The 23977-nt window shown below is 40.2% G+C and overlaps 1 protein-coding gene and 1 pseudogene across 1 annotated transcript; both read left to right on the forward strand.

Moving 5' to 3' along the window:
• Positions 1-23175, forward strand: ACAT1 (acetyl-CoA acetyltransferase 1). Its single transcript, XM_060160326.1, has 12 exons — positions 1-156; positions 10686-10733; positions 11802-11919; positions 12194-12289; positions 12497-12597; positions 15504-15647; positions 16398-16548; positions 17467-17562; positions 19295-19408; positions 20271-20335; positions 22034-22191; positions 22725-23175. The coding sequence occupies exons 1-12, from the start codon at positions 85-87 to the stop codon at positions 22843-22845; spliced, it is 1284 nt and encodes a 427-aa protein (XP_060016309.1). The 5' UTR covers positions 1-84; the 3' UTR covers positions 22846-23175.
• LOC132525924 (large ribosomal subunit protein uL1-like) lies at positions 7829-8378 on the forward strand (annotated as a pseudogene).
• Positions 23176-23977: the final 802 nt, after the last annotated feature.

Here is a 23977-nt window from a genome sequence, read left to right on the forward strand (position 1 = left end):
GTCGGCGGTTGAAGCGTTGTCGGGGACCCGCCGCTTGCGATCACATCTCTCCGCTGGTATCTGTCCGCTCGGCGCTCGGCCACCATGGCTGTGCTGGCGGCGCTTCTGCGTGGTGGCGCCCGTGGGCGCAGCCCCCTGCTTCGGAGGCAGATGCAGGTGAGAGGGACTGGGACTCGGGTCTCGCCTCGGAAGTCTTCTGCGTGCGGCCTCGCGGCCGGAAGGAGCCCCAAGTGCAGGCCTGAGGAAGCCCCCGGAGGGACCCACGCCCCGAAAGCCACGCGCTCAGACTTGCCGGCTCGCACAGGGCGTTTCCATTCTCAGGGGGCTCTCCCGGATCGTGATAATTGCTTTCTGGTGTGTCAGGTGGGGCAGGTATTTTGACAGGCAGAAAGGCGCGGGCTTGGTTCTGACCTTGCCCGACGGGTAGGGAAGGCCCGTAAACCTGTTTTCGAGCTTTTCTTTAAAACATGTTTGTGAGAGTTATTGTCAAGAGATTTTGATTTCCTGCAATAGGTAATCATTATGGGCTTACAGGGTGATAATAAAAAGATGTACCGACTCGGAGCAACTTCAAACCTATAAGGGAAAATAAATGGCTACTCACTTTCTTGATGAGTAATGCTTACGTATTAAGGGCGTCCAGAGCCGTGTTTCTCCTCTGGCTGTTGTGTTTAGGGAACACAGGAGCGACAGCCTTGAAAGAATCTACTGTTTTCCGTACATCAAAGCAAGCTAGCTTGCACCACATGTTTAGGGTCTGGCAAAAGCTAAAGAGTAGGTAGAGAAGTTCAGGGTGTGGTTGGTGAAGCTTGACTTTTCCAGTTTGGTTGGAGCAATAAAGTTTGAAATCCAGTCATATTGTAAGAGTTTGGATTTGACTTAAAGTCAGTGAGGACCGTTGATATTTTTGCTCTTGTCATAATTAGAGGTATAGGAGCATTGAAGTGGGGAAAAAACTATTGTCTGTTAGGTGTGATGTAACTTGAACGGGTGTGTTGGCAGTAGGAGCTGAAAGGGAGGAGCACTATGCAAGAGATTGTGAAAGAATAAGTGTAGAACTTGACAAATGCAGAGTGAGGGTGGGAGCCAAGGGAAAAGGAAGAGTCTAAAATTAATCCTGGGTGACTGAGATAATAGAAAAGTCAGGAGGAGTGGGTTTCCAGGAAACATGAGTTCTTAGCATATTTGTTAGTATGTCGGAAATCACAAAAATGTACTTGGGTCATCCTGAGTTTCAACCAACATTTATTGGTGAATTAGGTGAAATAAGTACTCTAATTTTGTAAAAAACAAAACAAAACATAAACCAAATGGAGAACCCTCTTAATTTATAGTTTAACTGGGAGCTTAAAATCAAACACAATTGTTGCTGATGAGAAAAATGAAGTTGTAGGTTATGTAGCATATGATTTGTGGTGTTCATTTAATTGAACTCTAGGAATTAGTTGTATTGGTTGTTACTTGAATTAAGTGGTCATTTAATGAACCACGGAAATCCATTTGTCTTAACAGGTTTTCAATATTCAGTGCCATTTTGTGGAATGGAACTTGATCTCTAACCCATTAAACTGGCTTTTTCTCTTTTGCCTTCAGATACACACAGCTCTCCCTTACGGTCAAGAAACCTTTATGGACTTTATCAGAGCTTGTTGGTTTCCAGCTGGAATTGCTTTTTTCTTATGGTCAAAAGAGTAGTCCTCCTCGTCACCTTCGTTTACATCCATTTCTCCTTAAACCTCTGCAGTTAGATTTCTGTACTGCTCAACAGAAGAATACCAGTGATTTTCTTTTCCTGTAATTTTTCTTCTTCTTCTTGACTTTTCTTTGTACTATATTTGACACTTTTGACCATTCCCTCCTTTAAAGTCCTGTCTTGCTATTTTGAACCAAGATAATTTTCCTTTAATACTCAGACTTAAAAAAAAAAACAAATCCTGCATTGTGCCAGTCCTGAGCCTATTTGTTCCCAGATTCATCTCTTCTCTTTCTGTATTGCTGTGAGGCCGACCCTTGCAGGTGCCAGCATCATCTGGCTTCTGTCTGGGTTCAGAAACTGGTGGAAGATTGGGAGATAAGAAAGGAGAAGTCAGGATAATTATTTTTTTCCTCTCTCTGCCTTAGATTGTGTTTCTGACAATGTCTGCCAGTCCTTTGGTTCTTGTTTCTGCCAGGTGACCCTGACCCCTTGGCTTTGGTAACCCTGCTTCTTCCCTTTGTCTTAACAGCCTGAGCATGCTAGTGCCTTCCTGTTGCTAATCTCTGTGCTGCTGTCTCCTGTTCTCAGCTCTTCTGTCACCTGTACATTTATTTATTTTAAAATTTATTTATTTATTTATGGCTGTGTTGGGTCCTTGTTGCTGCGTGTGGGCTTTCTCTAGTTGTGTAGAGAGGAGGCTACTCTTCGTTGCAGTGCGTGGGCTTCTCATTGCAGTGGCTTCTCTTGTTGAGGAGCACGGGCTCCAGGCGTGCGGGCTTCAGTAGTTGTGGGTCGCGGGCTTAGTTGCTCCGCGGCATGTAGGATCTTCCCAGACCAGGGATCCAGCCTGTGTCCCCTGCATTGGTAGGTGGATTCTTAACCACTGTGCCACCAGGGAAGTCCCTCACCTGTGCATTTAATTCTCTGCATTAAATTCTGTTTCACATAGAATGTTTTTTATTTTCCTGGTTGAAGCCTGATGGATACTCATGGTTTTTGCATTCCCTTCCCATTCCCTTTCACCATGTGGAGTTTTGAACCTCAGTTCTCAGCCTTATACAGAAAAAAAGAACAGAATGTTTTGGTAAGCAAGTAAGTGGTGATAGTGATCTGATTGGCAGTAAACACTGAGAGAAATGGATAGATTCAAGAGATAGCATGGAGATAGAATCTGTTGAACTTAATGACTGATTGGCTGTGAATGGCTGAGAGAGGAGTTCCACAGGCCTTGATGAGCCCAGCTACAGCAAGTGTGTAGACAGAGGAGAGAAGAGGGCTTTGTACAGGGCCTTTGGGAGACACTATTTCAGGACAGGCAGAACAAGTGGGAACCCGTGAAGGTGAATGAAAAGAGAGGATGGTGTTGTGGAAGAAAACCAGAGGAACGTAGTGTCACCTGAAAGCCAAGGGAGGGGAGATTTCCAAGAAGGAGGGTGTATTAGTTTCCTTAGGCCATTGTAAGAAAATACCACATATCGGGCAGCTTAAAACAACAGATATGTTGCACAGTTCTGGAGGCTAGAAAGTCTGAAATCAAGTGCCTCTTCTGAGCTTCTTGTGGTTTGCTGGCAATCTGAGTTCCTTGGTTTGTAGATGCATCACTCCAGTCCTCTATCTGCACATGGCAATCTCCCTGTGTCTTCACTTCCCTTCCCTGCAAATGTCTCTGTATTCAAATTTCCCCTTCTTATAAGGACATCAGTCATATTGGATTAAGGCCCACCCTAATGAACTTATTTTGACTTGATTATTTCTGTAAGGACCACATTTACAAATAAAGTTACATTCTAAGGTCCTGGGGATTAGGACTTCTTTTGGGTGGGGCACACAATTCAACCCATAACAGAGGGAGCATTCAACAATGTAAAAATTTAATATAAGTGTTTATATAAGATTTTAACAAAGGAATTATATAAATGAAATACATAAAATGAACATATACATAAAATGGAAAGCATTGATTGAAATTAGCATAACTGTTTAATACTTGGAGAACTTTATAAAGGCCTGAAGAAATACAGATTTGGGATATCAGTTTTATGTAAGGGAACTTTGCTTCCCCATACAGACAGTAATATGCATAAACACAAGGTATTTTGAGTACTAACTGCTAAATTCTCTAAGAAGTTGAAAAATTTTTTAAATGATTAATCTGTTTTCTCAAAATGTTTCCTTGATAATGGCTCAATTTCTAATTCATTTTACTGATTTTTTACAGTTATTTTGGCATATGGATAGTTCTCATGAATTTGTCTCCTGTGAACAGAAATAATGAAAAATTAGTATCACTGATGACATGCTTGATTAGTGAAGAATATCATAAGCAAATCATTAATTACTCAAAAATAGTGCAGTACTTTGGAAAGAGCAGTTGCCTCAGCTTCCTAAATTTTATTACTATTTTAAATAAAATATATAATATGTATAACAAATATATAATATGCATAATACAATATGTATATATGTATAATATGTAAACTATATGTATAATAGAGTGAGACTGTTTGGATTTGAAATCCCAGGTCTGCCCCATATTGGCTCTGTGACTCTGGGCAGGTTACTTGACCTGCCTGTGCTTTAGTTTCCTTACTTGTAAAATAAGAATACTAATACCCACCCATTGGCTGGTTCTATATCTAAAACATATTCCATATACATCTGTTTGTATCCACCCCTCTTGTGACCTCCTTAGCACTAGCCACATGAGCTCTTGCCTGGTCTCCTTCCCTTTTTCTACTCCTGCTCCTACAATCAGCTCTCTATACTTCAGCCAGAGTGGTGTTTTTATAGTAGAAAAGCCTTCAGTGGCTTCTCATTGCACAGACTAGAATCCAGAGTCCTTCTCATGGCCTCTTTGGTCCCTGCTTGTTTCTTTAGTCTCAGCTCAGACTGTGTTCTCCTGAGTATGTGGCTCCCACTATACTGTTCCACTTTCTATACTTAGCATGCGCCAAGTTTGTTTCTAATTCAAGGCCTTTGTCCTAGTTCTTCCCAATGCATCAAATGCTGTTTTCCCTAGATCTTCCCCAGGCTGACTCTTTTTTTTAATTTATTTATTTTGGTTGTGTTGGGTCTTCGTGGCTGCGCCTGGGCTTTCTCTAGTTGCAGCAAGCGGGGGCCACTCTTCATTGCGGTGTGTGGGCTTCTTATTGCTGTAGTTTCTCTTGTTGCGGAGCATGGGCTCTAGGCACGTGGGCTTCAGTAGTTGCAGCGTGTGTGTTCAGTTAGTTGTGGCTCGTGGGCTCTAGAGCGCAGGCTCAGTAGTTGTGGCACATGGGCTTAGTAGCTCCGCGGCATGTGGAATCTTCTTGGACCAGGAATTGAACCCATGTCCCCTGCATTGGCAGGCGGATTCTTAACCACTGCGCCACCAGGGAAGTCCCCCCAGGCTGACTCTTTAATATTCAGTTTCTCAGCTCCAGTGACATCTCCAGAGAGCCCTCTGTGGAACATCCCATGTAAAGTAGGCCCTCACTCTGTAGCTCATTATCCCATTTTGTTGGCTTCAAAATATATTTACCCTACTTGAAATGTTTTTTTGTTGTTGTTGTTGTTTTTTGTTTTTTGTTTTTTTGCGGTACGCGGGCCTCTCACTGTTGTGGCCTCTCCCGTTGCGGAGCACAGGCTCCGGACGCACAGGCTCAGCGGCCATGGCTCACGGGCCCAGCCGCTCTGCGGCATGTGGGATCCTCCCGGACTGGGGCACGAAGCCGTGTCCCCCGCATCGGCAGGCGGACTCCCAACCACTGCGCCACCAGAGAAGCCCCTCAAATGTTTTTCAGAGCTGCTAGTAAGCACCAGACTTTGTTCATTTGTTTAGCGTTTCTTGCCATCATTGGGATAAAAAATAAAATCAGTCTCTTCTTGAAACTTACAGTCTAGTGGGGAGACAGGCCAGTGAGGGTTACAGAATTATGTGTTTGGGACAAATAGAGTGTGCACACGGTGTGCAGAAGCTAAGACTGGAGTGTCTACCTCTGCCTGCATTGTCAAGGGTGGTCTCTAGAGTTCTTGGGGCAGCTGAGCTGTCCTTGAAAGATGATTGTGATATGCAAATAAAACTTAACTAGTTGTGTTCATTTATCACATATTTATCACACATTATGTTCAGTGTCTTGATCCTACTATAATTTTGTCATTCCTGGGATATTTAATGAGCTCTAGGCACTATGCCAAGTGACAAGGATGTAGCAGTGAACGAGAAAGGAGGAGGAAGGGAAGGGGGAAAGACAGGACTGCTCTCAGAAGCTTGCATTAATTACACGGAGAGAGAGAGATTAAATATGTGAACCCTGTATTTACACAGTGTGAGAGGTGCTTTGAAGGAAATAATCATGTTGAAATAGAAGCCAACTTTAAATAGTCAGGGAGAAGCACTCTGGGGTTGTATCATTTGAGCTGAGACTTGAAGAACAAAAATGAATCAGCCAAGGTAAGCTGGGGAAAGACTGTTACTGGCAGAGGCACACTGCAAAGAGCTTGAGGTGGGAATGGGTTCAGAACAAAGAGGAGGCTGGTGTGGCTGGCACAGAGCAAGAGTGGCATGAGTTTGGAAAGAACATTAGAAAAGAAGACCAAAAGAAAAAGGAAAGAACATTAGGAGCCAGATCATACCATACCATCCAGATCATCAGGAGCTCCAGTTCCAGGAGCCAGGAACTTGTAGCATAAGGGTGAGACTGTGGATATCATTCCAAGAACAATGGAAAGCCATCAAAGGATTTTTTTTTTTTGGCGGTACGCGGGCCTCTCACTGTTGTGGCCTCTCCCGCTGCGGAGCACAGGCTCCGGACGCGCAGGCACAGCGACCATGGCTCACGGGCTCAGCTGCTCCACGGCATGTGGGATCTTCTCGGACCGGGGCACGAACCTGTGTCCCCTGCATCGGCAGGTGGACTCTCAACCACTGCACCACCAGGGAAGCCCCATCAAAGGATTTTAATCAGGGGAGCGATGTGATCTGATTTACATTTGTGTGTGTATGTGGGGAGGGGGGGTTGTTTTTGTTTTTTTGTGTTTTTTTTGGCCACGCCACACAGCTTGTGGGATCTCAGTCCCCCTGGGATCTCAGTTCCCCACCAAGGATTAAACCTGGGCCACTGCAGTGAAAGCACCAAATCCTAACCATCGGACCACCAGGGAACTCCCTGATTTACGTTTTAAAAACCGGATGGACTGAAGAAGGGAAGCTGGGGATGCAGGAAATGAAGTAAAAGGCTGTTACAGTAGCAAGAGATCGTGGCTGGGACTAGGTGGCAGTAGTGCAGATGAAGCGAAGTGGAAGAATTTAGGTATATTTTAGACAGTATTGACAGTACCTGTGATAGAGTATCTCTCGGTATTAGGCACAGATGGAGGGTGAGTCCTAAGATTTTGGCTTAGCACCTGGACAGATTGTGATGTGATATCTTGAGGAGGGAAATGCTGGAAAGAAACTAGTGTTCTACTTTTCCGGTTATCACGGCATGAGGCACCATGAGCAGTAAAGTCTCCCGTGACACCCTCTATGAGGCAGTACGGGAAGTCCTGCATGGGAGCCAGCGCAAGCCCCAGAAGTTTTTGGAGATGGTGGAGCTTCAGATCAGCCTGAACAACTGTGACCCTCAGAAGGACAAACGCTTCTTGGGCACTGCCAGGTTGGCACCATTCTCATCCCACCCAGCCCTCAGTGTCCCTGTGCCCATCTCCTCCCTTCAGGCTCTGGTTGAGGCTGAGATGGCCTGGCACATGTGGCACTGAAGTGCCCGGGTAGTTCAGACCCCCTGCTCCAGGCAGGTGTGGCTGGACAGACCCCCACACTGGGTCTTAAAACAAGAGGGGAGGGACTTCCCTGGTGGCACAGTGGTTAAGAATCCGCCTGCCAATGCAGGGGACACTGGTTTGAGCCCTGGTCCTGGAAGATCCCACATGCTGCAGAGCAACTAAGCCCGTGTGCCACAACTACTGAAGCCTGTGTGCCTAGAGCTTGTGCTCCACAACAAGAGAAGCCACCGCAATGAGAAGCACGTGCAATGCAACGCAAGAGTAGCCCCTGCTCGCTGCAACTAGAGAAAGCCCGCGCACAGCAATGAAGACCCAACGCAGCCAAGAAATAATAAATTAAAAAACAAACAAACAACAACAACAAAAAAAACAAGAGGGGAGGTGTGGGGAGGCCTTGGCTGAGCCTGCCGGCTAGTTTGGGAAGCCAGACTAGCTGTTGGTGAATGTGGATGCTCTGGGCTTAAGTCCACTCCCTGCCCCAAGTTCTCCATATGTGTTCTGGGGGACCAGCAGCATTGTGATGAGGCCAAGGCTGTGGATATACCCCACATGGGCATCAAGGTGCTAAGGAAACTCAACAAGAATAAGAAACTGGTCAAGAAGCTGGCCAAGAAGTATGATGCCTTTTTGGCTTCAGAGTCTCTGATCAAGAAGATCCCACGAATCCTGGACCCATGCCTGAATAAGGCTGGCAAGTTCCTTCCGTGATGACCCACAATGAGAACATCGTGGCCAAAGTTGATGAAGTGAAGTCCACGATCAAGTTCCAGATGAAGAAGGTGCTGTGTCTGGCAGTGGCTGTTGGCCACATGCAGATGACAGATGATGAGCTGTGTACAACATCCACTTAGCTGTCAACTTCCCGGTGTCATTGCTCAAGAAAATTGGCAGGGGATTTCCCTGGTGGCCTAGTGGTTAATAATACACCTGCCAGTGAAGGGGACACGGGTTTGATCTCTGGTCTGGGAAGACCACATGCCACAGAGCAACTAAGCCTATGCGCCACAACTACTGAGCCGGCGCTCTAGAGCCCGCGAGCCACAGCTACTGAGCCCACGTGCCACAACTACTGAGGCTTATGCGCCTAGAGCCCGTACTCCACAACAAGAGAAGCCACCACAAGGAGGAGCCCACATACTGCAACGAAGGGTAGCCCCCGCTCGACACAACTAGAGAAAACCCGTGTGCAGCAACCAAGACCCAATGCAGCCAAAAATAAATAAATAAATTTATTTAAAAAAAAAAAGAAAAAAATTGGCAGAACATTTTGTACATTAAAAGCACCATGGGCAAACCTCAGAGCCTGTACTAAGGCACAGCTTAATAAACCACACTCCCACCATTAAAAAAAAAAAAAAAAGCAACTAGTGTTCTAGGGTGGAAATTGAGAGACATGAGTTGGACATTAAATTCAGGCTATCAAGTTGGCACTTGGATATATGAGTCTGGAGGTCAAGGCTGGAGATAGAAATTTTGAAATCACCAGGACATAATTGCTGTTTAAAGCTATAGGGCTAGATATGATTAAGGAGACAGTGAAGATGGAACATTAAAAGGGGCCTGGAACAAAGCCCTGGGACATTCCAGCACTTAGAGGTTGGGAAGGGGAGGATGAAACAGCAAAGAAGACTGAGAAAAATAACTAGAGAGATAGGAGGGAGACTATAAGATTGTGTTAAAATGGAAGCCAAGAAATTGGAGGGTTTGTGTAGTGGTTTACACATATTACCTCATTTGATTCTCACAACAACATGTGGGGAGTATTTTAGAAAACTTAATGCTCAAGAATACTCAGCTAGTAAGCCTAGGCTCTTAACCACTGTGCATGTTTCCCCAAGGAGAAAAGTGAGTCCCAGGTTGCTGAATGGATGAGATGAGTATAGTGAAGTCTTTATTGGATTTTGCTATCCAGACATTGTTGATCTTGGTCAGAGCCAACAAAAGGATAGATAAAAGCCAGATTGGGTGGGGTTGAACAGTAAATAGGAGGTGAGGACAAGGAAGCAAATTGTAGGTAACTTGTTGGAGAACTTCTCATGTACAGAGGAACTAAGAAATGAGGTGAAAGCTCAATGGGAGTCTGGGTTAAGAGGTTTGTTTTTAATTCTTTCAGGTGGGAGGAAGCCTATTACTATGCTTACAGAATAATCCAGGAGTAAAGGGGATGAATGATACTGGGGAGAGGGAAGGGATAACGGAAGATGTGGCATCTTTGAAAAGGCAACTGGAATGGGATCCAGGGCAAAGTGGAGAAACCAGGGAACCTTCAACTAAACAGAACCAGAGACTTTAAAGTGGTTTAGAAAAGGCCCTTTGATTGCAAGGAACAATATCCCATTTCACACTAGCTAAGTAGAAAGGGACTTTTTTGAAGATATACAATAGGCAAGCTCTTTGGACATCCAAGGTTAGGAAATAAAGTAAAGCTGGCCTTGCTGGAACCCTAACTAGAAAATCACTAACTATGTTATCTTCTTTTGTCTCTTGTAGTGTGGCATGGTCTTTTCTTCCTTTTCTGAGTGTATATGTTCCATTCCTTTGCTTCTCTGCTTACTTGTGGCTTTTCTCTTTGCTGTAACCTCTGCTTTTACATGGTGTTGCTGACTAACTCCAGCCCCTTGGGCCTTTCACTTCAAGTGCCCATCATCATTCAGTTGATTGGGTCTCCGAGAGTGCTAGCTTGGTTCAAAGTCCATTCCATTTTTGGTCCTGTCAGCTCTGGCCAGTGGGAGGACGATGGGAATCACCTTGTACTTAGGACTGTCCCTTCCAGACCCTTTGGAGAAAGGGGTGTAGCTGGAGAGGCAATGACTGGCATGTTTACTACAAGTAGGAAATTTAAATTCAGAGTTGGGTCACAGATAATATGCTAGAATCCTTCAGTGTAAGTAGGTTATATAAGCAGCAGCCCAATTTGGGCTTACTTAATTTAGAACTTAGATTTAACTTAAAATTACATTTTATAAAGTTTATACTTAAAAAGGCTTAGAAATTTTAAGATGATAAATTCATCAGAAGTTAAAACATACATTTCCAATGAACAGTTAATCAGACGAGAATATTACAAAAGTAATTTTAAAAATTGTAACAGTGATATATGTGAACAGGAAAATTTGGAAATTAAAGTATAATGCAGCAAAAAGAAATAACCATAATCCCATTACTGAGAAGTATAAAGTGATGTAGGTTAATATTTTTTACATCATAACAAATATTTATATTACAGGAAATAAGATATGTGGAACGAAGTTATGTATCAAAACCCACTTTGAATGTAAGTATAAATTTAAATTGTGCTTTAAAATTTCAAGAATTTAAAGGAAATGTAGTCTATTAAAAATGCATATTCTAAAGCATGTATAGATGAGGGTCAGCTTGGGATGATTCAGTGGTTAGGAATAGCTAATTATTGAAATATTAAGTCAGACTCCCAAATTACCCTAAAAAATTTCAGTCTAGCGCCCTGCATAATTTCTGCTTCTTCCCCAGTCATTGTCTATGGTAAACAACCTTCTCTAAAACTAGGCAGTGTTCTTCCTTTACTTTTGGGAACCCCCATTATATTGTGTTGGTTGGTACATTGCAGAGGCCACATGGAAGATACTAGAAGAAAGGGGCTGAAGGAGATTGGGGATTAGACAGGAAGGACCATCACCTGGTCACCTAGTGCTTCCTGAGGGGTCCTCCTTTTGTTTCATAACGGTTTCTAAAAAGACTTAGTAATAGCCTTCGACCAGAATCTAGGGAATGGTTCTCTTATTATCTATGAGAATTTATGCATGTATGTATGTATGTATTTATCTAAGAGCATGTAGAAGGCAAGCGTAAGGAGAGAATTGTTAAAATAGTGTTTTGCAATATTTAAGAGAGCTTTTATCTTTTTCTTAAATTTTATATTGTCTTATTAATAGTTTAAGAAGTATGGCTCTGGCTGTGTCCTAGTTAAGTGGTATGCCCCCACTAACATACAGGTCTTGACCCTAGACCAGAGTTTGCCTTCAGTAAGGAAGCCCTTTAATTAGGGCTTTTTATGCAGTTAACAAGGGTAAACTGATCATTTCTTAAATTTTGACTAAGGAATAGAATTGAACCTTAAGCTTCTGGTCTATGCCTATTTTAGAACTGGTTTTTCTTAGGTTTTCTATTAGGTCTTAAATCATAAAGTACCAGAATTGAACTGATTTTAGGGCTGTTCTAATATTATTTTCATCTTTGATGGGTAATTAGTCATTCATAAAAAGTCTGTTTTTTGGCTAATATATCTATGAATTGTTTATTTATGAAAGATGATGTGGGTAAAATATTTAAATATAATAATTTTTACCATCTTCTGTCTTGCCAGGAAGTGGTCATAGTAAGTGCTGCAAGAACACCCATTGGATCCTTTCTAGGCAGCCTTTCCTCTCTGCCAGCCACTAAACTTGGTTCCATTGCAATTCAGGGAGCCATTGAAAAGGCAGGTTAGTAGTGCTTTACTTTTTGTGTTGAGGGGTAGTGATTCAATGGAACAAATGTTTATTTTGCACTTAACTATATACGTAACACTTAGAAACGAATTAATGTCTACATTTCTGAATTCCCTTGAAAAGAAATCCTTGTACTAGAGTGTTATGAATGAAGCTCAAAACTGACAAGAAAAAGAAACCATTCCTGCTATATAATGTCACATACTTTACTAGGTAATTACTAAATTGAATAAAATATGGAAATGTCTTTTTGATTTTTTTAAAAAAGGGATTCCAAAAGAAGAAGTGAAAGAAGCATACATGGGTAATGTTCTACAAGGAGGTGAAGGACAAGCCCCTGCAAGGCAAGCAGTACTGGGTGCAGGTATTAGGACTACATTTTTGCTTTTATACTTAAATGTTTGACATGGCAAAATGGAGGTCATTTCAGCTTAAATAAAATGTTAAATGCATAATAGACTTATATCGGCAGAAGAAATGTTGCAGATTATAGTTTAACATGCTCTATTTTATTACAGTTTATTTGAAGAATATCTTTGTTCTTCAAAAGTATGATTTATATTGGTTTTAGGCTTACCTATTTCTACTCCATGTACCACTGTAAACAAAGTTTGTGCCTCAGGAATGAAAGCCATCATGATGGCCTCTCAGAATCTTATGTGTGGACATCAGGTAAGAAGTACCTTCTTTTCCATTTTATAACTAAAATAATATGCAGTGCTAAAAAACACTAAAAATCTAAGCATATTCATACTCTAGAAGTGAGATTCTTTCTCATAAGTGCAGTTGCTCTGTTGTTTCAGACACTCAGGAGTGTCTGGATTTGCCAATTCCATTTGAAGTAGAGGTCAAAATGACAGCTCAAGTGTCTGGTATTAAAAAGTAGTTTTCAGCCAGGACGTTTTTGTCTTTGGGTGCCCCTTTACTTAGGATTCTGGTTGATTTAAGACACCGTAAATTTTGTCTGTGCTAGAATGAGAAGGGTTTTTATCATAAATGAGAATAAGGTGCTGACCCTGGGAATCAAATCGTTGATTGAGCCCAAAATTGATGACTAATTTATAGCTCCTTATGTTCAGGTTCAGCTGTAAAATTGTGCAGGCTTTCTATTGGCCTTGATGATTTTGATCTTGTCTTTACCAGAGCAAGAGATAGGCTGCTCAGCAAACATATGCTGGATGTTAGGAGGCTAGACCTGGACTCGTAGACCTAAGAGTTTATCAGATCCAAGCCTTTTTTTCAGTTGAGGAAAGAGGTTGAGAGGACTACAAACACAGTTACAGGGGTAAAATTAGAAAACAGGTGTCCCTATCCCTGTCTAGTGCATTCCAGCCTATCAGGGTATAACACACCAAGGTAAAAATCAGTTGTGAGGTGTTTGCAGATTATTTCTTACATGTACAAGAATCATAATTATGCATACCCTTGCTGTTACTCCTCCCTTGCTTTGTTTCCAGTTGTAAGGCAAGCCAAAGAGAAAAAAAAGAGTGATACCTGATACACATGCTAAAAACTGAGATGGTATAGAAAAGTATAAAATGAAAAATCTTCTTTCTTCTTGCCCCACTTTGAATCTCTGACTTATTCATCACTTTTTTGTGTATTCTGCCACCGAAAAGCAGAGAAACTTTGGGGAAGTTTCTTAAACTCAGTGCCCCATGTAATGTCTTGGAGGTCATTCTGTATCAGCACATAAGATAGTACTCTATTGACCTGAACAACTATAATATACTTATGGGTCCTTATTGAATGGATATCTAGGTTGTCTCCAGTTCTTCACTATTTTAAATAATGCTGCAGAGAGTACCCCTATATATATCTTTGTGTAATTATAAATACTTAAATCAATTCTTGTTAATTCACTGTACTAAGCAGTATAGTGTAGTGGTTAAGAACAAAAAGTCTGGAGCCAGACTAATTTCAAATCCTGGTTTTGCTCATCATTAGCTGAGGATCTACTATGTGGACATTCACTGGAGATTGGTGAACAAAACATTAAAAAATCTCATCATGTGCAAGTCTGTCTTTTGGAAAAATTCCTAAGAGGAGAATTTCGGAGTCAGAGATTTAAAAATTTTGATATTTTCAAATGCTTTCCATGAAAGTTAAACCAGTTACATATTTTCCATAGCTTATGAGAGCTTGTTTGCCTATACACAAGGTAACACTGACATCAGGTATTACCAAACCCTTGTCAAACGGTCATGAAATTGTTTAGATGTTTCAGAATGGTTTGAATGACAAGGAAAATTTTGTCTCAGTTGATTTTTTTGTGGTTCTCTAGCAAATGCTTTCAGTTAGTGTTCTTTGATTCATTTGTGCATGTATAAAATTATCTGACTTAGAGGAATACTAGGAATTGCCTTATTTTGAATGGTCACTTATATTATATTCTGTAGAATAATTGATAACTTAATTTCTGTCACTTATTATTGCCATCATCCCCAGAAAATACTCAGTATTTCAGGTTAGCAGAATAAAACTTATATGAGAACTATTTGAGACTCTCCATATTTGAAAACAGGCAAAATATTTAGGTTTCTTTGGTACAGAACTTCTGTTTGTCTTTATTCTTTTTTTTTTTTTTTTTTTTGTGGTACGCGGGCCTCTCACTGTTGTGGCCTCTCCCATTGCGGAGCACAGGCTCCGGATGCGCAGGCTCAGCGGCCATGGCTCACGGGCCCAGCCACTCTGCGGCATGTGGGATCTTAGTACCCCGACCAGGGATTGAACCTGTGCCCCCTGCAGTGGAAGTGCAGGGTCTTAACCACTGGACCACCAGGGAAATCTCTGAAGATATTTAAACAGTTCTGTATGACCTCAGGTGTAGGTCCAGGTATGAGACTGGAAAGGGAATGAGAAGTCAGATTGTAAAGGGCCTTATGTGCTATGCTGGTGAGTCCTGTAAGGAGTGGAATGACCAGACTTACAGTCTAGCCAGAATGACTCAGATGAGTGTAGATGACACTTGGGTGGAAGGACAGGCTGCATATCAGATGATCAAGTAGAAAATTACTATAGCTATCTGGGAAGAGCTAATTGGGAGGATCACAATCAAGGAAGTCGGATTATTTCCGAGAACTGAGATTATGTTTTTGGCAGTGTCAGTGAAATGAAGGGTTAGAAGAATTTCAGAAGATGGTTCTACATTAAAGATTCCTGGCATTCTTATTAATGTCTGATTCTAATCTTAATTATCATTACATGTTTCAGACCATTTCCTTTTACCAGTGTCAAGAGGGTACTTCCTATAGTGACTGTATAGCAAATGTTTAATAAAGTCCATGTAGAATACTTGTTTGTTGTAGCTGTGTAAAGGGTATAATGGGTTTGCAACTACAGTTGACCCTTAAACATGGATTTGAACTGCCTGGGTCCACTTAATGTGCAAATTTTTTTCAATAAACATGTACTACAGTTGAATCTGTGGATGTAGAACCATGGATAGGGAGGGCCGACCGTGAAGTTATACACAGATTTTCAAGTGTGTGGAGCGTTGACGTTCCTAATCCTGGTGTTGTTCAGAAGTCAACAGTACTACTTGAATTGACATTGGGTTTTTGTGTGTTGCTGAGCAGGATGTGATGGTGGCAGGTGGGATGGAGAGCATGTCCAATGTTCCCTATGTAATGAACAGAGGAGCAACACCATATGGTGGCATAAAGCTTGAAGATTTGATTGTAAAAGATGGGCTAACTGATGTCTACAATAAAATTCATATGGTAATTATTGCTTTTTAATGGAGAAATGCCATGTATATAAAATACTGCTTGATTTAAAAAATATATATATATACTTTAATTTTTATTTATTTATTTTTGGCTGCATTGGGTCTTTGTTGCTGCATGTTGGCTTTCTCTAGTTGTGGTGAGCGGGGGCTACTCTTCATTGCAGTGTGCGTGCTTCTCATTGCGGTGGCTTCTCTTGTTGTGGAGCACAGGCTCTAGGTCCACGGGCTTCAGTAGTTGTGGCTTGCGGGCTCTAGGGCACAGGCTCAGTAGTTGTGGTGCACGGGCTTAGTTGCTCCACAGCATGTGGGATCTTCCTGGACCAGGGATCAAACCCATGTCCCCTGCATTGGCAGGTAGATTCGTAACCACTGCACCACCAGGAAAGTCCAATATATATATCTCAGAAACTGAACTGAAGGATGTAAATGTTGATTGAGCCATTCATTTTAGGAAAATGTTTTTCTAAGCTCATTGCATCAACTTGGCTCAACTGTTGAATAAATTGCCCCACACTGAAATAGGACATTTTCTGACATTTAATAATGGATTCCATAGGTGTTTAATTATTTGTCTTCAAAATAGCAACTTCTGGGCTAATTCAAGTATTTGAGGATGAGACATGAGTAAAAAAATTACCTAGTACAGAAAGAAGTATATTTTAAGAAACTAAATTTAACTACTAACCACTATTTCATGTTATGCAAAGTTAATTAGTTTTTTAAAACTTCCAACTTCTATCAGGGCAACTGTGCTGAAAATACTGCAAAGAAGCTGAATATTGCACGAGATGAACAGGATACTTATGCTATTAACTCCTATACCAGAAGTAAAGCAGCATGGGAAGCTGGAAAATTTGGAAATGAAGTTGTTCCTGTCACAATTACAGTAAAAGGTTGAAGAATAAATAGATTTTAATTTTTAGTAGACTTTGTGTGTTGCTAAATATTTTATGTTTGAGTTTTAGTACATTTTTATCTTTGTTAATTTCAACTGAGGACGCTGACACTGCTGCTTATGGTTATTAAAGGGAAATGTTGCTAATTCAGAGGTAAATTTAATTTCTAATATAATTTAATTTAATTTCTAATATAATTGTTCCTAATATAAGCAACAGACAACACACTAAGTTAAGTGAAAAGGGGGGGATTTATTAGAAGGCCACTTGGGGATTCGTCCCAGAACTGAAAGATGTATGGCAGCAACCAGTCAGCTCTGGGAACTTCAGGAATTGGCAGTGGGTAGTCAGTACCATTAGGACATGCTGTCTTGGCTTTTCCATGCTGCTTTTGTTCTTTATTGTCTCAGCTTTTCTGTGGTGCTGCCTCCATCTCCAGGGTCACATCTGTAGGGCTCTCAGTCACAAAGGAAAGAGACCTCCTCACCAATTGCAGCAAAATAAATCCACAGTAAAGACTCAATTAACTTGGTTTAGGTTACATTTCGATTCTAGAAATAATTACTGTGATGAGAATGATGGAGTACCAAAACTTATCCAGCCTAGGTTGGACATCTACCCCTGGGGTTAGAAGAATGAGGTCTGTGATCATAGAAGGAGGCTGAGAGAAGAGAATGGGATGTGGCTAAATAGAAGATTTAAATTGCATCAGGCTACTTAATAAACTCTTCTTTAAGACACTAACAGAAATTATTGATGGTAGATTCTTGAGTGGAATTTACTTGGGATGGTTTAAGGTATATGGGCATACAGGGAAGCACAGACTACCAGGCACCTTGTGTACCATTTCTTACTGACCAACTAATTATTATCTTCACTGCTAAGATTACTTAATTTAAAAGATTTTTGTTTTAGGTAAACCAGATGTAGTGGTGAAAGAAGATGAAGAATATAAACGTGTTGATTTTAGTAGAGTTCCAAAGCTGAAGACGGTTTTCCAAAAAGAAAATGGTTAGTATTAAGAAATGAAGCATAAGAAAAAAGAGTCAGTGTACCATATCTCGTCTTAGAACTGCCTGAGGATTTAAAAAAATTCTAGAAAACAACTAGATGGTATTTAACATTTTCAATGTATCAGGCTCAAGTGAAGGTAACAAAACGTATGATACTTATCCAAAGTATATTTAAAATTGCTTAACAGTTAATATTTTCTTTGCGTGTCTGTGTGTGTTTGAACTTGTTTTTTATTATTAATTTTTATTGGAGTGTAGTTGATTTACAATGTTGTTAGTTTCTGCAGTACAGCAAAGTGAATCAGTTATGCATATACATATATCCACTGGTTTCTAGATTCTATTCCCATATAGGTCATTACAGAGTATTGAGGTAGAGTTCCCTATACTATACAGTATGTTTTTTATTAGTTATTTATTTTATATAAACAGTTAATACTTTCAATATATAAAGCCTCTGGAACAGGTTGTAGAATGATGTAGAACAGTTTTTCATATGCACTTCATCTTGAAAGTTTTTCATGATATGAAAGTCAAGTTTACATATTATGTTAAATATCTGTAAGCCTCTGGAGGACTAAGCTGACAGATGTTTTTCATTTTTGTATCTCTAGTGCCTGGTTCTCAACAAATAAATGTTGAATGTTTGTTAGTGTAAGTGGGATCCCAGGTTACTAAATCCTTTTAGGAGAAAAGGTCAGTTCTGCTTTTAAAATTGGCTGTATACAGCTGCGATAATAATCTGAAATAACTTTTTTCCCTTTTTTGATTGAATTTCTCAATACTAACTATAGGGGTGGATTACTCTTTTTTATTAAAGCATCATATAAAAATTTATATTGCAGGGAATTCACCGATGGTCCAGTGGTTAGGACTCTGTGCTTCCGCAGCAGGGGCACGGGTTTGATCCCTAGTCGGGGAACTAAGATCCCACAAGCCTCACAGCTTGGCCAAAAAAAGAAAAAAAAAATTATATTGCAAAAGTATATTTTTATAATTTTAGCAGCAGTCTATTTTAGGGTCTTCATTGGTATTTAAAAGAAAACAGCTTAATTGACATATAATTTGCATACCATAAAATTCTCCTGTTTAAAATGTACAGTTTAGTGACTTTTATTATTCATTTAACTTCAAGTGATTGTAGAGAAGAAGAAATACCTGATTTTGACACTGATTTGAAAAATATATAATGAGTGCCCGCTCTACTGTGAATAAGCAAAGACTTAGTGTTTGTTAGGAAAAATATGAAGTGGTCCTTATCTTTGAGGAATTATGAACCAGCATTTACCCAGTGCCATCACACATGCCTTTTGAGGTAGCTTTGAATAAACTGTTACAAAAAACTAACGTAAGGGGACTTCCCTGGTGGTCCAGTGTTAAGACTCCACGCTCCCAATACAGGGGGCCCGGGTTCGATCCCTGGTCTGGGAACTAGATCCCACATGCCACAACGAAGATCCCACACGGGGCAGCAACTAAGACCCGGTGAAGCCAAATAAATAAATAAATATATATTTAAAAAAATCTAATGTAAAAAGGCATACTGACATTAATTGTGTTATATACATACACATTTAATTATGTGTATTTTCCTGAGGGCAGGAATTATCTCCATCCATATCTTCATGCATCTAGCAACCCAGGCAGTATTCTGCAGAAATTTGTTAAATTGATCCAAACGAATTCAATGTGAAAGGATGTTCTGATGTCATGCTCATTGATACTTTCAGGTACAGTAACAGCTGCCAATGCCAGCACACTGAATGATGGAGCAGCTGCTATGGTTCTGATGACTGCAGATGCAGCCAAGAGGCTCAGTGTTAAACCACTGGCAAGAATAGCAGGTAGAAAATGTTCTGAACTTGTTTATTCCTAAACCGCTATATTCTTCCTGAAATTGAGGTTCTTTGCCAGTAATATTATACGTAATATTGAAGTTGGCTATTTCTGTCTGTAGGTTGTACTTTGTGACAGAATTTAACTAGTACATGTTTTAATTGAGATAGAACCTCCTTCAATATTTTCGTTAGTATTTGATTTGTATAAGAGAAAGCTTTTAAAAATCTTTCCCTATCCTGGATGATGTGTGGGAGACTACAGGGTACATGTTTTCCCCTGGCACTGTGGGGAAAGGTAGCCAGGTAGAGTAAAAATAATATGGGCTTAGGAGTATAGAGATACAAAAAATTTAATTGTACTGGCATTAATTATTAACTGTGTGGTCTTGGCATGTCCTCAGTCTCCTTAAGACTTTTTAGCTGTAAAATCTGCCTTGCCTTCTTCATAAGGAGTTAAACAGATACCATTTTGTTTAGATCATGGTTTCTTAACCTCAGCACCATTGACATTTCACAACAAATAATTGTGTTGTAGGAGCTATTCTATGCATTGTAAGATGTTTAGCAGCTTGGCTTCTACCCATTAGATACTACAATAAGTGGCATTCCACCTGTGCAACAACCAAAAATATCTCTAGATAATGTCAGTGTCCCTGGAGGCAGTTTCCCCTAACTCCCTATCTGTGAAAGTCAATGGCTTAGATGACTGGTATAATCTTGTAAAGTGTAGAATCTTAGAAAAGGCACAAATACATTTAAATACACTATAATGTTTAGGAAACTTGCATTTTTGCATATTATATGAGTTGTTAGATATAGCTTTGGGTGCTTATAAAAAGATTTTAACGACGTATTTTTTTTAATGAAGCATTTGCTGATGCTGCTGTAGAACCTATTGATTTTCCAGTTGCACCTGCATATGCTGTACCTAAGGTGAGAACAAAATAACAGACCATAACTCATTGTGCCAATTTCTGTTTTTGCTTATACCAAGGTTGCATGTTTTAGATTTTACATGTTACTCATCCACCAAAGCATAGAGGTAGCTTAGTTTCAAATCTTCTCACTTCTCCTGAAAACAATTAAAGAGTAACAAGGATAACAACAACAAAAGTAAAGGGGCAGCCCACAAACTATATTTTCAGTGGAGCAGATAAAAACTACATGATTGAATTCCTTGTGTGGAACTCACATACCTGGAATGGCAACCGCAAAGTGGGAGGTTGGTGCAGCAGAGAAAAGAAGGGAATGCTGAGGGTCCAGGGTTCTAGAATTCAAAGCAAATATTCATTACTAGAAGGAGCAGTCTTCATCCTGAAAGGGAACTCATGGGAGCTGGTCTCAGAGTAAAACTGGAGATGGAGAGGACCTATCTGCTCCAATTGTCAGTCTGAGTCTTTGTGGGAAGTTACTAAGGGGTCCCAGGAAAGGAGACAGTGTTGTGTTGGTTTAGGGGTTAAGGGATCTCAGAAGACTCCAGCAAATGTTCCCTTTCAGAAGTAGAGGGCCTCACCCTGAAAGAAAATGTCTGAGGGTGGCACCCAGATTAGAAAAAAAAAAAAAAATCAGTGGGGAATAAGGATAGAGAAGGATCAGAAACAACAGGGAGTGCTGATCTGTCCAGAGGTGGCAGATCTCAGAAAGCAACACAGTTATACAGCTTCTGAAAGTGAATGTGCATCACATTGGAAAGGAAGGGTGATAAACACTTCTCAGCTAGATTCTGAGAGCTAGAAAAGTGGCTACACTTAGGTAGGTACCATGTTTTGTCTCATGGTGTTGGAACTAGAGGAAGCTGTTTGAGCTGTACAGCTTAGAAAGCTACCTGAGCCTGCTGGAGGAAGAGAGCAAGGAGGAACAGAAGTTTCACGTTAATATTATTGTTGCTCAGAACAAAAAAATTTCTAAAGATAAACACCCTCCTGCAATAGCTGAGGAACTATCAAAACAAGAGATCATATAATAAGACTTTAAATAAATCATTTACAGTGAAAATACGATAGCTCTGAATAACTGTGCCCCAGATAACCCCACAGCAACTTTTATAAAGCAGAAACTCTAGGGGATGCAATGAAAAATTAGTAGAGAGTAGTATACCTCTTTCATTTGACAGATAAAAAATCTAGAACTAAGCAACATATAATCAGTAAAGTAGATCTTAAGAGTATGTATCAACTGTGTACCCCTAAATAAAGAGTATTCAGTTATCCATGGAATGATCAAGAAAATGAAGTTTTCTCTCTCCAAAATAATAGAAATACGATAATGCAAACAAGTCTTTGATTACAATGCAATAAGATGAGAAATTAGGGCATTCCCTGGCAGTCCAGTGGTTAGGATTCCACACTTCCACTGCAGGGGGCATGGGTTCGATCCTTGGTCAGGGAACTAAGATCCTGCATGCTGTGCAGCACCCCCCCCCCCGCAAAAAAAAAAACAAAAACAAAAACAAAAGATGAGAAATTAAAATCAGAAAATAAAAGGGCCCTTCCTCCTGGAAACTAAGAAACTCCATATTTATGTATTACATCAAAGGGAAATATAAACGAAAATTGCAGAATTTCAAGAAGATAATGAAAATAAGTTTTGACTTAATTATCTGAACATAATCTATATTTTTAAAAAATTTAGGTTCTTAAAGATGCAGGATTGAAAAAAGAAGATATTACAATGTGGGAAATAAACGAAGCCTTTAGTGTGGTCGTACTAGCAAACATTAAAATGCTAGAGATTGATCCCCAAAAAGTGAATATCAATGGAGGAGCTGTTTCTCTTGGACATCCAATTGGGTAGGTAAAATTATAAAGAAAAATATACCTAGGTTAATGGCTGCCTTTGTATATTCCTATCAAAACTTAAACTGCTTCATGATAATTCTTGTTACTCTTGGTTTAACAGTTTTTCTTCCCACACATCCTTCATAGGGCAAATACCATTTCTGATAGGATCCCCATTGAACACAGATCTATCACATCTGTTCCTTGAAAACTAATATTGTTTTATGTTGAAGAAGATAATTTAAGAGTAAAATCTATGCTTGGGCTTTTCAAAAAGCTGTAACCATTCTTGGGGCTTCCCTGGTGGTCCAGTGCTTAGGACTCCACGCTTCCACTGCAGGGGGCATGGGTTCGATCCCTGGTTGGGAAACTAAGGTCCTGCGTGCTGCTCAGTGCAGCCAAAAAAAAAAAAAGCTGTAACCCTTCTTGAAACAAGTCTCCCAAGTTAAAATAAAGTAGTTAAATTCAGCTATAAGTAATGGCTAATTTGGTTATTCATACAGTCTATAAACCATTAAAGTACCAAAATGCTTTCTTAATCCTAGGATGTCTGGAGCCAGGATTGTCGTCCATTTGGCTCATGCCTTGAAGCAAGGAGAATATGGTCTTGCCAGTATTTGCAACGGAGGAGGAGGTGCTTCTGCCATGCTGATCCAAAAGCTGTAGACAACTTCTGTTGTCTAAGGCAACAACCCTATGTAGCCAGAAAGGCCTGCTGTAATCAGGGTGACTGATTACCCTGGGTCAGCTTGTATGAAAATAATCTGTTTCACTTTTTATTATTTTCAACTCTTTTTAAAAAAATAAGATAAAAAATCAAATCCCCAAACCTTTTGAGATTACACAGTAATTTTTTCTTCTAATTTACATTGTTTCTAATCTTGAGCACATTTTTGTTATAAGGCTGTACTGTTTAAAATACCACTGTGCAATATTAGTGACTTATAAGTAGCTAGAAGCTTCCATTTTAGAGAATAAATCTTAATTTACATTTTTGAGGACTGTTAAAGATTAAGTGAATGTTATCTATCACTAATTTAGATTTAATAGACCCTTCAAAGTAAGAGCAGTTATTCTGTGCAAACTAGGAATGCCTCATATCATTAGTCAAGAAGCCAAAGACTGTAGTGTTGCTAGAAACAGGAGGAACCCGTGTGCTCAGGTCTGAAGTGGGTGCAATTTTTCATAACCTCATCATTCAGAATTTGTTTGGGCGTGGGGGTTAGGGTTTTTGCTCTGAATTACTACAGTAGCACAAAGAGTGGGAAAGAAGGTGGAAACTAAACTGCTCAACTGAATGGATTTCTGAAGGGAAGAGATCGTCACTTTCATTATGCTACAATGCCTGTTCTTAAGCAGAAGAAAATGCAGCACAAGTATCTTGAGTTGCATCTCATCTAGAAAAAAAACACACTGTAGGCAGGGGCTATGCACACCAACCTCAGCTGCAGTTCTGAGAAGGGAAACCTGTTTAAGTTGATGTTGACAATAGTTGGGGAGTAGAGAGGACAGAAAAGTGGTATTACATCTATCTCATGGCAAATAATTCAGTGAATTATTCAGTGAATACTTATCGTTGAAGGAAAAAAAAAGATAACATGGAAAAAAATTGTTCTTAAGATTCAAAGACTACTTTCAAAAATATCTGTATAGTAATTACAGCTCCCTTTTGCAGCTCATTATGTGCTAAGTAGTGTCCTAGAGTCTTTATTTGTATTAACTCCTTTAATCCTCACAAAAACTCGATAGGGTAGGTACCATTATTATCCCTCCTATAAAAATAAGGAAATTGAGGCGT

This window comes from Lagenorhynchus albirostris, chromosome 9, assembly GCF_949774975.1.
Source record: "Lagenorhynchus albirostris chromosome 9, mLagAlb1.1, whole genome shotgun sequence".
Classification (NCBI taxonomy): domain Eukaryota; kingdom Metazoa; phylum Chordata; class Mammalia; order Artiodactyla; family Delphinidae; genus Lagenorhynchus; species Lagenorhynchus albirostris.

What these genes read in the sequence shown, in the direction of transcription:
- ACAT1 (XM_060160326.1), top strand. Translation starts at nt 85, where the DNA reads ATGGCTGTGCTGGCGGCGCTTCTGCGTGGTGGCGCCCGTGGGCGCAGC. An exon ending in TATCAAAACCCACTTTGAAT is followed by an intron (nt 10,734 to 11,801) that starts GTAAGTATAAAT and finishes CTGTCTTGCCAG; the next exon opens with GAAGTGGTCATAGTAAGTGC. An exon ending in CTGCATATGCTGTACCTAAG is followed by an intron (nt 20,336 to 22,033) that starts GTGAGAACAAAA and finishes TAAAAAATTTAG; the next exon opens with GTTCTTAAAGATGCAGGATT.